Source organism: Opisthocomus hoazin, chromosome 2 (genome assembly GCF_030867145.1).
Source record: "Opisthocomus hoazin isolate bOpiHoa1 chromosome 2, bOpiHoa1.hap1, whole genome shotgun sequence".
NCBI classification, from domain to species: domain Eukaryota; kingdom Metazoa; phylum Chordata; class Aves; order Opisthocomiformes; family Opisthocomidae; genus Opisthocomus; species Opisthocomus hoazin.
The window spans coordinates 47,611,455-47,628,894 of NC_134415.1; the positions used below are offsets into that span (position 1 = coordinate 47,611,455).

General features: G+C 36.5%; 1 protein-coding gene across 1 annotated transcript in view; it reads right to left on the reverse strand.

Moving 5' to 3' along the window:
- The window catches only part of ESF1 (ESF1 nucleolar pre-rRNA processing protein), a 34,723-nt gene that overhangs the window by 16,599 nt on the left and 684 nt on the right, over positions 1–17,440 (reverse strand). Inside the window, exons 2-9 of the mRNA XM_075413500.1 lie at positions 16,754–17,366; positions 15,627–16,015; positions 14,727–14,840; positions 13,843–13,943; positions 12,137–12,289; positions 10,575–10,689; positions 9,441–9,579; positions 2,391–2,552 (exon numbers count right to left, since the gene is read on the reverse strand). Of these exons, the coding sequence (XP_075269615.1) occupies positions 2,391–2,552; positions 9,441–9,579; positions 10,575–10,689; positions 12,137–12,289; positions 13,843–13,943; positions 14,727–14,840; positions 15,627–16,015; positions 16,754–17,366 (1,786 nt within the window). The remainder of the gene's footprint in view (positions 1–2,390; positions 2,553–9,440; positions 9,580–10,574; positions 10,690–12,136; positions 12,290–13,842; positions 13,944–14,726; positions 14,841–15,626; positions 16,016–16,753; positions 17,367–17,440) is intronic.

Below are 17,440 nucleotides of genomic sequence, written 5' to 3' on the forward strand. Positions count from 1 at the left end.
TGACACAAAATACTATAAACTACCAATGTAAACTTCATTGTACACACATGCACATTCAACCCATCATTATATGAACAAATCTGACCCAGTGCACAGACATCCAACCAACTCTAGAAAAAGTCAGTCATATTTATCAGGATAGGGGGCTTTTGTTTGTTTTGGATTTTTTTTTTCCATCTTTCCCTCAAAAAAGATGAGGATATAGCAAAAGTCCTAGGAGCCTCGCAAGAAGGTGCGGTAAGGAAGGGTAATACGGATGTAATACGAAACAAATCCAATATTTTTCAGAAGTCAAGTTCAGCTGCAAAGACACAGGGAGCCCCTGTATTAGGGAACTGGATTACATCTCTACTACAGCTCCTAAATGTTAATATAATTTACTTGTAACATGCAAGTCACAATTAAGGGGCAGAGCCTTTCAGAAAACTTCTTGCTCTCCCTGTGCAAGAGAGACTAAAAAAATTTCCTTTAGTCTCTCTTAAAACAATTTTCCATCTCCTCCAATGAATGGTTTGCTCTAGATTCCTAACTATGGCACCACATTAAATTGCTTAGCCTTTTTTAATTACAGAACTTCATTCATGCAATGTGCAAGATGCTTCGGAAGACAGACTGTATAACAAACAAAAAAACCCCAAACTTATTTTCCAAACCAACACAAAAAATGATAGTGTTTCTAACCATTTAAACAATGCCTGGCCTATATAAATACAGAACACATTCCTAGCAGCAATTGTTTCAACTGTGGTTTCCATCTTCAGTCTGAAAGGTGGCAACAACAAATTGTAAAAATCTTATGAACAGCTATCTGTGTATGAAAACTCACTCGCCTTGAATGCTTAGTGACACAATGAATTAAAAATATGAAGTGAGCAGCTTGAAGAATGCAAATACTGACACACTGTGGACAGATGAAGCAAAACATGACGATACAGCTGCATTAGCAAGCACTTTCCTGTCATGCATGATATGTGCTTTCTTTAAAGAGTTTTGGGAGAATTCATGCCAGCAATGATTGTAATTATATAAGCACAACTGAAACACAACTATTTTTAATGCCAGTTTATACTTTTGAATACAGATCTCGTCAAGAACTAGGAATAAAACTATGCCATTCAGTTCAATCAATTTCACTGACTCCGTAGAGACCAGAACAAGATTAAAAAAATGGGGATTTATATTCAAGAGAAGATACTTGAGTAAATTCAGAATATTATTAGTGTAAATCAGATAATTAGATACGCACTCCTAGCTGGAATTAACACATCTGAGGTGAAGGGGCTGTATTCTACTACATCTCTGGTCTCAGTATTTACATTAATAGATTAGGCTGTGTCCTTACATAGCCTGCAGTCCTACACATACAGTACAGCACCTTGCTGCCCCCAAAAAGGTAATGTCACAATTCCCTAGTCTTTGGACTGCATAATTCAACCCTCTGAGCATTCACCAAATGCTTCCATTTGCCTATCTGATAAACAAACTCAGTGGAAAAGGTCTAGATTTCTTCTTTTCTAGAGTAGTTCTGTCATTTTAGCAAACAAAATCAGGCTTGCAAAGAGATCTAACAAGCCCCAGGGCTGATACACGCAGTCAGAATGAGCTATGGGCCAGGATGAAGGCGGAGAGGCCACAGTGAAAACCTTTCCCTTTTTGCACGTACTGAGTTGTTGAACTGGCTCATTACATCTCAGGGAAAGCATACACCCATAAACAAAACATAAAAACCAGTCTGAATGTCTTTGCATCATAAAGGAAAAAAACCTAGACAATGGATTTCAGATCTCAGGATGAGTTCTGCTGGGATGCCAAACGGTGAAGCAGGATGCTATACGGTGAAGTTACCTTTTTTAATTTCCAGATGAAAATCTGGATGTCATTACATACAACCAAATATCCCCCAACTTTCCTTCCTCATAGCTTGCTTTCCCACAGAGCAGTGTGACTGGAAAGTCAGGTTCTCCCTTTTCTGCTCCCCCAAGTTTTCAGCACTATGCTAGTAAGATTTACAAACCATTCTCCTCTAATTTTATGCTATATTTCCAAATCATACTGGTTTTCATCTTTTAAAAATGTAGGTATGTTTTATGACTCTATGGCAAACACGTGAACTCTATTCAAGAAAATCTATAAAGCGATAAATTTAAAAGTAAGCACAAAAAAACCTGGGGAAACAATAAACTATAAAGAGAAGCCTACAGCTGAGGAACTGAGTTCAGTTGTATTATTTCTTCTGTTTCCCTCACTCTAATACATCTGGATTTCAATGTATGGGAAAAAAAAAAGGTCAGTTTCTACTACTAGAAATCCAACACACCTTACACTATATCCCTATTAGCAGGCCAATACTGCATATCCTCCAAGTTAGTAAAAGAAAACTTCAAGCTTACCTGGAACCCATTTAATCTCCATTCCTATATCCTTTTCTTCCTGTTTTTTCTCTTTTTCTTGGATACTTTGCAAAAGTTCTCTGTACTTAGCAATTTGCTCTTCATCATCTTTTTGGCTTTTCCTGGGTTTGTCATCTTCCATTTCATGAGCTACATCACCACCTAGAGAGAGAGAGTAAACCTATCACAGACAGCCTCAGGAAAGTGATCAGTTGAAGTTAATGTTTAGGAAACATACCTAAGACATACACATTGTTTCTAAAAAAACAATCTAAAATATTGTCATCTATTATTCCTCCAAAGAGTAATCAGTTTTAGAATTCCTCTGCTTAGATGAAATAAAAATAATATCTGACAAGACAGAAGAAAATTTGTCCAGTAAAGGAAATCACGCATTGGACACAATATCTTTTACTGCATTTTAAAACAATTATTAGTTTTAGAATGCCTTACAACACGATAGTACCTAAATCTCAAAAAATAGTGGTGTAAAGCATTTTGAAGAGAGTGCTACATTTTAACAAACAAACCTTGCAAGAATCTGTAAGAGATAATTATTCAGTGCCTTAATCTTCAGCAACTTGCTGAATTAACAAATGAAGGAAGACGGAAAGAGGCTTTTTGCTTCCTTTTTTTAGAAAAGCACAATTATGATGTGACTTACAATAAGCTTTGAAACAAATGTTTCAGAGAGAACCGGCTTTTAAGGCTTTAAAGATGCTGCAGTGCCTTGAACTGTAGAAAACTAGATTTGCAGCAGGCTCCTTTTTTGATTTTTCTCTGGTTTAGCCGTAAAGCTGCACTTCCTACAGTATCAAGTTTCATGAACAGCGTAACTGGTGTCTAGAAAGACAGACTGCAGTGGCAAGTTAACAGAGTGACCTCTGGTCTTTGGCTAAAACGTAGGTGTGACGCTATTGTTCTCTTCCACATCCAATCACCGCAAGAAGCTGGTTGTTGGTTGGGGAGCAGAAATCTTTACTATTTAGTTAACTGCAGTTGCTTTTCCACTTTCCTCATCAGTAGCTGGGATCTCATAAGAAAGCATCTACTCACACAGCAAGCAAAAAGCATTCAGTTTTGAAGACTGAGAAGAAAACAAGCCATTTTGTTGTTTCTTCTTCCTGCTATCATATACAAATGCGAAATAAAGCTATATTGGATGGGAACTGAAGAAATCTTTAAGCTAAGAAAAGCTCCCTTGAAACTGGTTAAGTAAGGGGCTACTGATTTGTATTTAAGACTGGTTTTGCTAATTTTGCTAGGTGAAACTAAAGTGGCAATGCATATTGTCATACTTTCTCATTTAGATAAAACATGAATTTCTTTTGTCAAATGTTCATCATTGCCTTCAAAAAACCCTTAAGAGTCTTTTGATTCTGTAAGTAAATAAAGAACTCTTGACAACAGCTGCAAGAAAGGAAAATGAGCTGAATATGTTCTCAAGGTTTGTTCAGAGTTCAAATAACCTTGTCACTAGCTTTCAAGTATCATGCTGTATTACACAACACGAGGAACCACTTTCTGATGCATATTAAGGCAGTAATGCTTTCTGCCAACAGCTCGTTCAAAGACATTTTGAATAAAACACACAAACAAAACAAAAAGTTCTGGTGCATTAACAGCTGCAGGGCAAGAGAAGTACAATTAACCGAAAAAAGCTTCACCTGTTGGCGGCAAAAAAAGCAAAAGCTGATGAAATTTAGAGTACAAAATACAAGTATATTCTTATTGTTTTCAAAGCAGAGTAGTAACAGAAGTGTTAAAAGAATTAAAAAGAAAAAAGTTAAAATTCTGAGGCAGGTCAGAAACATTCCAATACAATAGTTTGTAGGGGGTTTTGTTTGCTTTTAAAAGCTGTAACGAATCAAAAATATAAACAAATGCAGAGGCTCAATATATTAAAATGCTGATTGGCAGCTGTGTTAGCTGAAATGACATTCTTGTAATCAATGTTTTGAAGAGATCATATTTTTAGTTTAAGATCATCTTGCAATGGCGAGTAGATGATTCCTTTTTTTTTTTTTAACTCAGCCTTACAAACTAAGGAGAGTAGAAAAATTACAGCAGACGGAACACTTGACAAGAAGTCTGTTGCAAAGCTGAGTTTCTTTTAAGGATGGAAAGATAAAATTCCCCCTCGTGATGTAATGGCACACCAGAAAATTCAGCTACTGACCTGGACGCTGATGGCCATACCATAAAAACGCACTAAATGTCTCAATTCTATCCAAGGCAGTTACCCAAATTCAGACAGACACAAAAAACTTCCTATAATGCATGTAGATCTGCAGAATGAAAAATAACAAGCTCTACACTCCAGCATTCAAGAAGCAAGTCTGAGGTAGAGGTTATTGCATTGTACTACAGTGTGCCAAGAGAAGTTGAATGCATTGACCTTAGTCTTGAGCCAGAAAACAGTGACAAAGACTTTGGGTTTTAACCCCCCTTTCCCACATTCTCAGCATACTCTGAATAAAAAGTTGTGCAAATCCCATTAGTTCATCTAAATTATAATTCAAAAAAAACAAATTTAGAATTCAAAGTAATCAAAATCAGTTTATTCAAAGTGTATCACATCACACATCTTTCTGTAAAATATTTTTCAGGGAGAAGACAGATACTGGGAGAATTCAAACAGACAGATAACAATAAATGAATGGTAAGCATTACATTCTGGCTTTTTTTTCAGCCTTTATGCACCTGGCTGTGTATGAGAGGTGACTGGACACTCCTAGAGCCATGCTTCTGAGCCAGTCAGATGTAAGCCAAGATTAACAAGCTTGCAATCAGAGCTAGCCTGTCTAGCCCTTTCTCAATAGGGACACGGTGCCTGCAAAAGCACACACAGATCTGTTCTTCGATTCTAAGTTACCGGACAGCTCCAACAGCTTGTATGAAATTTTTAGTAGGAAAGATGAGCCTTGTTCCTGGCCTTCCAAGCACCTTTTGTTTTTTATTAAATAACAAACCAATGCAACATAAAAGCTCCTATAAACATGCTTTGGAGAAGTCTCCAACACCTGCATCAGTTGTATCAAGCTCCTGATGCTTCACAGAAATAAAAAAAACATAGGCTGTGGTATTTCTATTCTGTCCCGTGAAATTCCACTCAAGTTTGGCTAAGTCATAAACTGCTAACTCCTCTTGCTAGCTTATTTCCTTATGAAATACTGTAGCAATATATCAAAACTAACCCAACAGAAATATTCTAAAATGTCAGATCCTTGTTACTGTCAAAGCAGCAGTAACACCTGAGAGTGTCCAGAGCAGCTACACAGGAATAACAGGCAGAAGCCAACCCCAAAAAAATCCCATTCAATGCATTTTATAAACACCCACTGGATTCAGGGACAACATTAAATAATTGCATGTTCTACTTCCATCACCTTCCACTTCTTAGCCTTCCATAATAGTTCTAGCAAATATAAACACATATCAATACTGTTTATTTTTACGACAGTAAGGAGGATTGCACTATTGTGTGATGCAATGTTAAAGATTAATTCAAATTTATACATTTAGTGACAGTTATTGCACCAAATAATTTCAAAATTGTAAAAAGATTTAATAAATGGTCTGATTTTATTTAACATTAATCACTAAAAATAAGAAGAGCAGCATTACCAAAAAACGTAAAACACCACTCAGCAACTCCTTCCCAACATCTACATTTTCTTTCTCTGCACTTGCGCACCTCTGGCATTGGTGCAGCAGCACAAAACAAAAGATCTACTGGCTTTGTAGTGTTGTATTGGAAGCCAAATACCACAAGAGACTGTACTCCCTGCTAGAACCCCAACGGTGGAGAGCAGGGCTCAATAGGGAGTTCCCTACAAGCCTCTCAAGGTTCAAGAAGTGTTTCAACAACTCTTAGGTACATTGTTTAACTTTTAGGTTGCCCTGTGTGGAGTCAGGACTTGGACTTGATGATCCTTGTGGATGACTTCCAACTCGGGATATTCTATGATTATACCATTATGAACAGCTAATTAAAAATACACTGATAAAAGTATTATGTCATACGGTCTATTCAGGTATTCTGTATGGCTGTGCAAAGCAGAACAGCAGAAAAGATGTTGTTCTTGCAAAACAAACAGAACAAAAGCTTAGGCATAAACTCCATAACGCTTAATTTGAAGCATCTTTTACAATGCCACACACGAAGTCACTGGTGCTCGTGGTCAAAATGGCAATTACAGCCTGGATTTGATGCACACCACAAATGCTTCCTAACCTGAACAAATGCATCCAAGTCACAGAAAATTCAGAAGCAATGTAAAGGAGATGTGCTACAAACCACGACATACTAGGTCACTGAAACACCTGACATTACAAAACTGTTGTATAATAGTAATACTTAAATTCATGACACACATATTATAACTTGAAAAATTTACTACAGAAAACAGATTAGAATAGGTCAACAAAAAACTGTTTATAAATAAAACATTTTAATAAGTTAAATATGAATAAAAGTTCAGAACATTTTTTTCCTTCTTATCACACTCCTACATTTCCATTCAAACAGCTGTCATTGATTTTTCCCATTTATGCATTTCCCAATGTGTCCCATTCCACATAATTCTGCAGGATGGAATCCTGTCAGATAGAATCCTGTTTTGTATCATATAACTGAGTGGATAAAAAGTTAGGAACATGCTGACGACACAGCAACATAATTTCTCCATTAATAATTTACTTTTTACAACATCATCTAAATCTAGACGTTTCCAGGTTTAAAATTTATGAGTGTGATAAGATTACTTCAGGTCAATTTATTTTCCTTCCCAGCAACAGAAGTTTATTTTTTAAAATTTCTGAAATGTTGCTCACCTATAGATGTTTGCTTTCATCACCACCCTGTTACAAATACTATTCTTTACAATGGCGGCAGTATACAATAAGATGGAAATGCTTTCCTTTGCGTCTACTGCTCCCATTTAGATACTTTACTACACATTATTGGAGAAACTAAAGCTCACAGAGGCGTAGTTTAGACATGCATTTTTATGTAATATGAGAAACAAATGGACATTAACCCTGCCAAGATATTGCCAAGCTGAGCTTTCTGACAGATTTCCCAACTCTGTAACCAGAAAAATCTGTAATGTTCTTTTGCACGCTCCAAACTCTTCTGATTGCAACAACCTGCTTTAATGCAGTAAAAATAAATTTCAACCGCTGTTTGAAAGATCAGATTAAAGCTTAACGATGTTTTCATTGCCTTGTAATTTAGGCTATATATATTATTAATTAAGAGCAGACTGAATTTTAGAATGAAAACGAGCAAGGTAATTCAGGAATTTACATGTTGGTCCACCATACACAGAAGATACACGTACCTTACAAAGTTAGATGACATTCTCGTTATATTCTTCAGAAGTTATGTGAATCCAAAAGCATTTGAAAGATGTTACTACTACACTACAAAGCTCCCTTAAAAAGCTCTTCTGCTTACCTTTCCCATCACTATGTAAGACCTATAGCTTAGGAGTACCAGAAGCCTCGTAGCACAGCTTTTCTCCACTGCCATTCACACTTCTCTGGTTACCCAAGAAGAGCTACTGCTGGAGCGAAGAAGCTCTGTACAATCCACATCTCCCTCAGGACCTTCTGAGGTCTAGAGTGCATTCAATGTCCTGTCTAGGCCATCCCAACAAGCACAGTCTTAGGGCAGCTCCTTGCCCTGCAGAGACTTTCGTATGTGTATAGAGAGCCATGACAAGGACAAAACACTGTATTAACCTGTAAATAAATGTCCACAGCAAGCATTGTACCCAATTCATTTAGTCATTAACCACTTCCCATTTCAAACTAGGGCTTTTCCTCTGAAAACAAAGCACCTCCAGTTCTATTGAACATAATTTTATCTCAGAAATGAAGAGATTAAAGTAGGTATTGCCAAACTTGACAGAGAAATGTTAAGGTACCCTGAAAAAATAAAATAAAGAGAGTGGCAGGAGGAAAAAAAAGGGAGAAAAAATTATCTTACACTCAGAGGTGCAAACTTATATTCAGAAAACAGCTATTGAGGGGCTCAGTCATTAGGACAACTCCTAATCATCTACAATTTGGTAATTTTTGATCAGTGTTACTTAGACTTCACAGAAAGGCAGATCTTCATTCAACATTAAATGAACAGAATAGCTACCACACTCTGTACATAAATCATTCAAATATATGTTGAAAAGCAACATTTCTTTAACAGATTTATCATATCAGTAAAAAAAAAGCCATTATTTATATCACCTGTGATCTTGCTAATTGAAATCACTCAAATTATAATGATTATACTTTGCTTAATCAAACATTAATTACACCAGGTGAAGAGATTTTGCAGTACAGAAATGAAAACCAAAAAGCTGTTTTAAAGCTAGGGTGATTATGCTTAAGTCCAGCTCTCACTAACAAATCTTCTCAGTCAGCTGTAACTCCAAATTCAGCTAAGACACTTTGTCTTCAAAAAGAATCTAGTAATTCTGGGGTCATACTAGTGATATTCATTTGGAGAATCAGACTCAGGTTTGCATAATGAATCTCAACTGTGGCTTTACAAATACCATTTTAAAAACTTGTACATGTTTTCTTAACATGTATAAAGAACACTGGAAATGTGTATTTAAGTCAAACAAAAAAAAAAAAAAAGCAAAAAGGAATGTCAAGTTCCAGTAAATTTAAAGAACTCGGCTTCCATGTTAATATGCCTAGCATCTATCAATATTCTGTCATCAATCCATTTATTTCCTAAATGGAAAGAACGAACAAAAAATACCAATCTGCTCACCACCAATTTCCCTCCACCTTTAGGTCACACACACAAAAAGTAAAGTATATGCCACTTCCGGAGATGTTTAGCTCTGGAGGAAAGGCAAGTTATTTTCATAGTAGAATCTGACCACAGCTCTTATACAACAAGAATAATATTGTTCCTGTAAAAGATGACATTCAAAGCATTTTCTAAAGATTTGGAATTTACATATTTCAATAACTTCCATTCAACACACTGCAGCTAATGACTCTGTGGATAACATTTATTAATATAAATACCTTGCTGCTGTTCTTCCTCTTCTTCACTAGATGAAGCCAAATAAGCTTGAAAATCCATGTCAAGAAGTTCGTCTTTTTTAAAAGTTCTGCTAAGTGACGTTACTCGTTCATGATCTGTCTCATCCCATGTGATATCTACCTGAAAAATAAGAATGCCACTTCTTGTAGAAGCTGAAACACTAAAATTAAGCTTTGTAACTCTGTCTTTTTAGGGAAAAATATTTGATACCTGCCATTTAGGAAGCAATGTAAACCCTGTTACTAATGTTCTCTACAACCGTTAGCTATAATCACCATTTCAACAGTTAGCTATAATATCTATTTACTAAAATAAATTTAATTACAAGTTTTTGGAATTTGTTCTATAATGAGTTTCAAGGAGTTTCAACTACTTGAAAGAATGAAGTCTCATCATGCACAGAAGGGCTCTGTAACACGAAATTTCTGTAAGCCAACTTCCTTCATGGCAGCAGATACTGGTGTTAAAGCAGCCACCAGCTCCTCTCCTTTCCTCTTCCAGCAGCAACTCATTCCTGGAATGACCCATGGATCGCAATGGGGACAATGAAAAGTGTTTGCACAACTGCACCCTCAACCAGAAAATGAAAGAGATCTGACTGAAAAATGACCCATCAGAAATTACTTATTTCTCAACTAATAACTTCTCTAAGCCGGCTTATTTCATGGCCAGATGAAAAGCTGTGGCTGTCACATAAGACAGTAGGAATGAATAGCTACAAGGAGGGGAAGCAACTGTTTAAGCCTGACCCTACCACTGAAAAGGCTCTTGTTGAGCTACACACAAATACCCATTTTAGGCAAATTAGAAGATTTACTTGTGAATAACAAAGTAATTCCATGGGCAACTTGTAATAGAGGTATAATGAGGTCAAAACATAGTATTTAATTTGTAACAAAGAAGACAAATCTCTTTTAAAATCCAAAACTTGAGCTTATTTATGGGGTTGCAACTTGTGGCTCTGTAACATGCTTACATCTTTAAATATGTTTGATGTCTTTACTTCGAAATGGTGAAGGTAATCAGGAATCTTTACCCTACTACTTACATTATTTATAAGCTGACAAGAAAACTAAACAAATTAGAAAAACACTACAAAAACATTGTAAAGATACCTTTGAAGTTCCCATAGCAGCAGATGTGAAGTACTTCGGCTTATACACAGCTATGTTCACTTCTGAGGCTACATCTTTGGGCTTATCATCAAATGTAACATTATCTGGAATAAATCTTATAGGCAAATAAAACATGTTATTATTCAAATACTCTGGGAAATCAAAGTGTAAACACTCTAAGCTTTTCAAGAGCGTGGTACATCAGCACAAAAGAATTTGCTAAAAGAAAAAGCTGACAAGTCTGAAAAGGAAACAAAAGAAATGGACAAGTACTCCACACATGTAACATTAACCATCCAGCTTCTGCACAGCTATTCCCCAGGTTTTTGATGCAGAACACCACCATGTTGGGGAAGCAAACTAAACAAATTTCAGTCTGGTATTGGCAGAGTCAGTGGTGGTTTTTTGGGTGTTTGTTTGTTTGTTTTAAGAATCATCTTTTTCAGAAAGCTTAATATTAAAAATTCAGAAGAAAGTGTGAATAAAATAGAATTTGGAAACAAATAAATAAAAAATTCAAAACATTTTAGGAAAGCCTAGTACATCTTTAACATTACAATTACTATGGAAAAAATGTTTAAAAGACTGAAGTCATGTGTAACATGAGTAAGATAGATTAAAAAACCCTTTATGCATTACATGAAAAATAACTCGTGTTTTTTTTTCTTTTTTTAAAATGCAAATGTAATATGATGAATACTATTCAACAGTAAAATATAACAAGTAGAAGATTAGGAAAAGCATTGGAGAAATTCAAACAGCTGTGTCTGTTGTAAAACGTTACCCTTCTAACTTTAAAAGCATGAAAAGTTACATGTTCATTTGGCAGAGGTCATCTTCTCCAGAATGGTTCAAAGCAAACAAATTCAGCTCCTCCAGAAAATGATTCAAAGAAAAAACCTTTTCACTGACTTCCAAGAGTGCCCATAACACAGGCCCCAGCAGACAAAGCCAGCTTTTGTCAAAACTTGCTATGATTTAGTAGCTTCTCTTCTGCTCAGGCTATTTTTTTTTTTGTAACAAAAGGAAATACTAACAATAAAGCACAACTACAATTTAAAAATCTTTCTTTCCCTAACATGACTTCTGAAATACTAGAGCTTCCAGCTCATTCATAGACGCTAGCATAGTAATCTACTGCAGCTTCATGACAACAGCAGCAACGTTCTTGCCCTGTAGTAAGCGACCCTGAAAAAGATTTCTGCACCCCTGGGGGCAAATGGGAATGGGAAGACTATGTTGTTCTGTTTTCTAAATCCTAACACTTAATTGTGCCAAAAGGTTAAAGATGCAACCAGAACATTTTACCTGACTACTCTGAGAATAATCTCTCTATGCAGAGATCCTCTCAAACTTTTCATAGTCCAGTAAAAATGCTCAAAAATAAGAAAGAAAAGCATCAAAGAAAAACCAAACAACTCACTGGATGCCTAATTTGTTTACATGTCTCATTTTGGTTACAGAACAAAGACAACATAGTTTACTCCAAATTATTCTAAATAAGCTTTAATTCTTCCTCCCCGCCCCAGCCCAACATACAATAAAGCCACCACTGAAGTTACCTCAGGTCTATGAAAGAACAGCTACTTTCAAATTCCAGTCCATCACATTCCTCATAAATTTTATTGGCTGTTTCAGGAGAATCACATTCTACAACTGCATAGAAGTATTTCAGTCTCTTAAATTGATACTCCCGCAGTTTTTCCCTGTAAAGACTGCAAAAGTGGAAAACACCACAATCAAATGAGCTGGTTTTAACAACTTCTCATTTGCAAAATATTTTAATTCAAGTCATTAAAGATACGCACCATTTGAACACTCTCCTGATTTTATAATAGGAGTAGATGTTAAAACAGCATGAAGTTCCACGAGTGTCTACTCAGTTTTACTCTAGTAAAAAGACTAATTCACACAGTTTTATTAAGCATACACTTTCTGTATCTGACTCTGCTTCCCACAGGCATTGTAAGGTTAGAGTCCCTGTGCAGGGCACAGAGTAGCATCTCTGTATGGCTCTGTGCAGGCCACGAAAAGTAGCATTTAATAGATCTTCTCAGGTTGTTTGCAATTATCCTGGCTCTTCACAAGGTTGATGAAGAAGATGTTCATACATAAGTAAGGGTACACATTAAGAACGTAAGAGAAACTGGGAGCTGTAAGGACAGATCCTCATCCTAGAGAAAGGCAGCACAGGAGTGATGAGCAAAAAAGTGGTACAGCTGAGGAAAGGAATCAAGATACTAACTTGAGTAGCACAGGTGGTGGTGGTGTCATAGAAGACGACACAAGAGAAAAAGAAAGCAGAAAAAAAGATTGAGAAGTGGATGAATTGTTGGAAGGATGCAGGAGAGAGACTGCAGGGCTGAGGTCCTGTCCCATGAATTTAGAGGGTACATACACAGGTATCACTGGAGTATCTCTGAGATATCTGGATATCTGCTTGTTGTATTCCAGAATTTCTGAAGCCTACTAAGCGGTAAATCCTATGCTTCAGTATGCACCTTGATGCACCCAGCGAAGCTGATTTCAGCATGCCCTGCGAGTTCATCACACAATTCCCTGATGCACTAGAGACTCTCTTCAAAGGGATCTGCACTTATTTCAGAAGCATCCAGATTTTCCAAATACAGGGCAGTCCAGTGGAATGTATTATACAAAAACGGCCCCAGTCAGGCTGCCAAACATCTGGAAATTCTGGAAAAATATACAAGCAGAACTTCTTAAATTCCATACAGACAAGACTTAAAAGCAGAACAAAAGGAAAAAAAAAAAAAAAAAAAAAGACATGCCGAAGAAGCCTGAACAATGCTAGGTCTGATGAGCTCAGCCTAGTAAGCCAGGGCTGCTGTTGGTGGCATTCATGAAATCTCAGTCTGGTCCCTAAGTTAAGGTCCCTGCCGAGTATACAGATAAAAATTTTGACAGTAGGCAACAATGGGAGTTTACTGCATGAATTGCAATTTGTAGAGGACAAATGCTATGTTAAGCTCTCCACACATTTGTTCCATTTATTATTCCATTGAGCTATATAATAAAAATTCTGAACTCAATTATCAACAAGAAAATTTTCTCTAGTTTTATTATAATGCATATATTCATTGCATTGACAATGAGCCAGGGCCAGATGTAAAATATTCCTTGAAAAAGCTGTAAAATTAAGGCATCCACAGGAGACTTCCACATATGAAATTTTGGAAACACGAGCTGATTGGGATTTTCACCACGAATTAGAAATATTATATCTCTCATTTGAAGATAAAGTTAATACCTGTCTTTTTCTGTGGTATTCTCTGGAAGATCGAATAGTTCCACGGGTCCTTTTTGTTCTTCCTCTTTCAATCTCTCTTTCCCAAATTTCGAAGGATATATCTACAAATGTAACAACATAAAAGTAAATCTTTAACTGTAGCAGCATAATATACACCAACTAAACAAAAATATCTCACCAAGCCTTTTAGACTTTTTCTTTTTTCTCTAAAATCAGTAAAGGGATCAATTCCATAAAACAATTCCATAAACAAATCCATAAACAAAAATACCCTCCTAACTTTAATTTACAGAAAAGACAGTAGAATAAACAAACTCCCTGTTAAGAATGAGAATATTTTGGGAGGGATGAAGAACAAAAGAAACCCTGACTTTGTTCATTTCACTGTGGCCCTTTCCAGAAAGCGGTATTTGACTAACATTTCTCAGAAAACTGGAGGCAAATACTAAAAAGGGAAAACAACTGATCAGAATTTAGTAAGTTTATTAATAAACTCAAAAGTGGTGAAAAACAAGAAGTGTCACGCAACGATAAAAGGGGTGGGAAAGCATTTAGAAATAGACAGATTTAAGTATGGGTTATCTACCACAAAAACCATGAATATTAAAGTAGCCAAGCAAACATTGTGTCCACCCTACTAGACCTTGAAAACTTCATACTGGTCTCAGAAAAACAGCACTTAGAGCCAAGCTCATAAACACAAGAGGTTAACAGCTTCAGGACGTAACTCTACCAAATACATGCCCATTGCTGAAAAGCAGCACGTTTGTTTCTAATACAGCAAGTTAAATTGCAACTCAGTTTCTCATTCATCATGTTAATATCTCTTTTGCTTCTCCACAGAACTGTCTCCCTTCGTTCTTATTTTAGAAATCAGGTCTTACCTTAACAGAAAATATTGTTCCTCCTTTGGGCATGAAAGAATTAAATAGAGCCAGCAAATCTTTAGCCTTCAACCTATCCCAATCCATATTACAAACTGCCAATCTACTTGTAATCTGAACAGAGAGGAGGAAAAAAAAAAAGGACATTAAGTTTAATTGCTGACTGATATGAGGAATATACAATTCTTTAGCAACTATCCTTGCTAAAAATCAGTCATCAACAAACCCTGCTGAAAAAAATAAAAGAAGCATTTTCCTCAAGACTGTGTATCACTTAAACTAGCAAAGGTCAGACGCAGCCATCGCCTGAGCAGATAAAAAGCACGTAACTACTGAAGTACCGCAGAATGGACTGCGCCAATCACAGATTTAGGACTACAGTTACAACATCAGCACTTAGGATTTTGTTATCATCATACAATAGCAACTAGTATCACAGTACTGGAACCGCACTAGTGTACTGCGATTTACTACACACTAATGGTGCTGTTTTAAAGTCCTACTTGATTGTCTAATGATTTCTTACTTTCTTAAAAGGCAAATTAAAATACTATGTTCAAAAAAAAGTGAAAGAAATCAGTAGTGAACAAAAGCAGTAATATTTAAATTCTAGAATTTCTGGAAAGCTCAGTTCTGTTTGTTCTTTCACTTACAGATAACTTATCTATCTACAGGTAAGCCTCTGCTTAGACGGAAAGGGAGACACCAGTGAAAACCTCAAGTCTTTCATTCTCAGCCAATTTCACCACCACCTGCATTCTGCAACTAAAAGGCTGAAAAACCTTTACAAAAAATTCTTTCACAAACTGTTTCACAGACAAAGGCCTACAATGAACTCATAACAGTGTACATTTCTGAGTTTGTCATGTAGCCACTTTTCACATGTAGGAGTATCATTACCTCATCTCCACGAGGGGCATCTTTATCTAGCTCGCGCCATGAATGTTCTATCTCCGGCTCCTTTGGAAATAGTTCATTTAAATCCTCGTCATCCTCTGAGCTCGTTTCAATGTTCCCTATGCCTCTAGCTAGATCAGGCCCACTATCACTTTCTTCATCATCTTCTGAATCACTGTTGTCTTCGCTTGTTTCCCCATCATCTTCTGGCTCCTCTTCCTCACCTGTTTCCCCATCATCTTCTGGCTCCTCTTCCTCACCTGTTTCCCCATCATCTTCTGGCTCCTCTTCTTCTGATTCTGCACACTCAAAATCATCATTTGCAGAAATTTCTTCCTCTAATTGGCTTTTACTGATGTCACGTTTTTCACAGGTGTCTGTACATACAGTCACTGAAAGATAAGCATCAGGTATCTATTTTTATATTGTCATTACATATGATCTTTTACAAAGAGGAAAAGAACACAGGTTTTCTTCATACAGATTTACAGAACTGAACTGTATAACGACGCAGGAACAAATTACATCAGGGAAGTGTGAAAAACATAAATCATCAGTCTTGGCTCTTCAGCTTGTCTACTGTACTGCTCTTTAGGCCCACAACCGCATTCTCAATCTCAAACTCTGAAAAAACGCTATTCTGTTATTCTATTTATATGTATAGAATCAACAAGTAGAAATCAGATTTCAATAATGTCGGCTATATGCATGCACAAGCAATATAAATAAAGTTGCTCCTCAAGTCACCTGTTCTCTCTAATACCCTCTCATATGGTTTGATGCTGCCATCCTTATGCTTTCAGCCAACAAGCATTGATATGCAGAAGCATTCATGGTATCAGACCTTATATTTGCTATTCACTTTGATAAACACACTACTACACGTTTTACTTTTGTAGCCAAACAACAATTTCAGCTCCAGCAATGAAAATAACATGGATGTTCACAATCTTGCTGAAGAATCGGCACTGACCAAAAGAGCTGACCAAATCTGATTCTTCAACAACACTGAATCCAAGCCAGTCACCTATTTTACAACTGATCTTGCAAGAAAAAGATTTTCCACAAATAAAACAAAAGCAACAACATCCAAACACAGACAAATTCTAGTTGTTATCTGAATAACCAACCTGATTCTTTTATTTTTCCTCCTAGGGAACCATCCCTCCTGGGAGCTTTAACTGACTTAGTACCACTCGGTTGTGAAGACTTTTGATTGCTTTGAGTTGACATTGATCTTCCTCCTGAAGTACCTCCTTGCTTGTCTTCCCCTTTGTGTAAAACACCTTTGTTTCCCCGAAATAGATCAATTTCTGTTGCTGTGGTCACCACTTCACATGTTTGGTCCACCCCTTGTTTGTTTATTTTGCTCTCCTTCCTAGACAGAAATTTTGCAGAATCTGCTTCTCCTTTATGTTTAGCTTTTTTTTTCTTTTTCTTCTTTTCCATATATTCTTTACTATCATTTTCTGAAAGATCAGAGTCAGATTCTGACAGGGTATAAAATTTCCTGAGGTTCTCTGTAGTAGTATAGTTAACAGGGCGACCTCTTTTATCCACTGTATATTTCAGCTTAAACTTCTTGTCATGAAACATCGCTCGGAACCGTTTGTCAATCTTAACTTTACGTTCTTTTTCTGGCATCTCCCAAAATCTGGGATCCCTTGTAACACAGCTAAATCGCCCATCGCTCAATATTTCCTCTTGGGATGACATTTTTGGTGCTGTTGAAGACTTGGACATCTATATTATGGGAAAAAAACCACAACCACTTGTGATTAAAAAAAAAAAATAGACTAGCATAGATTTAGAAATGT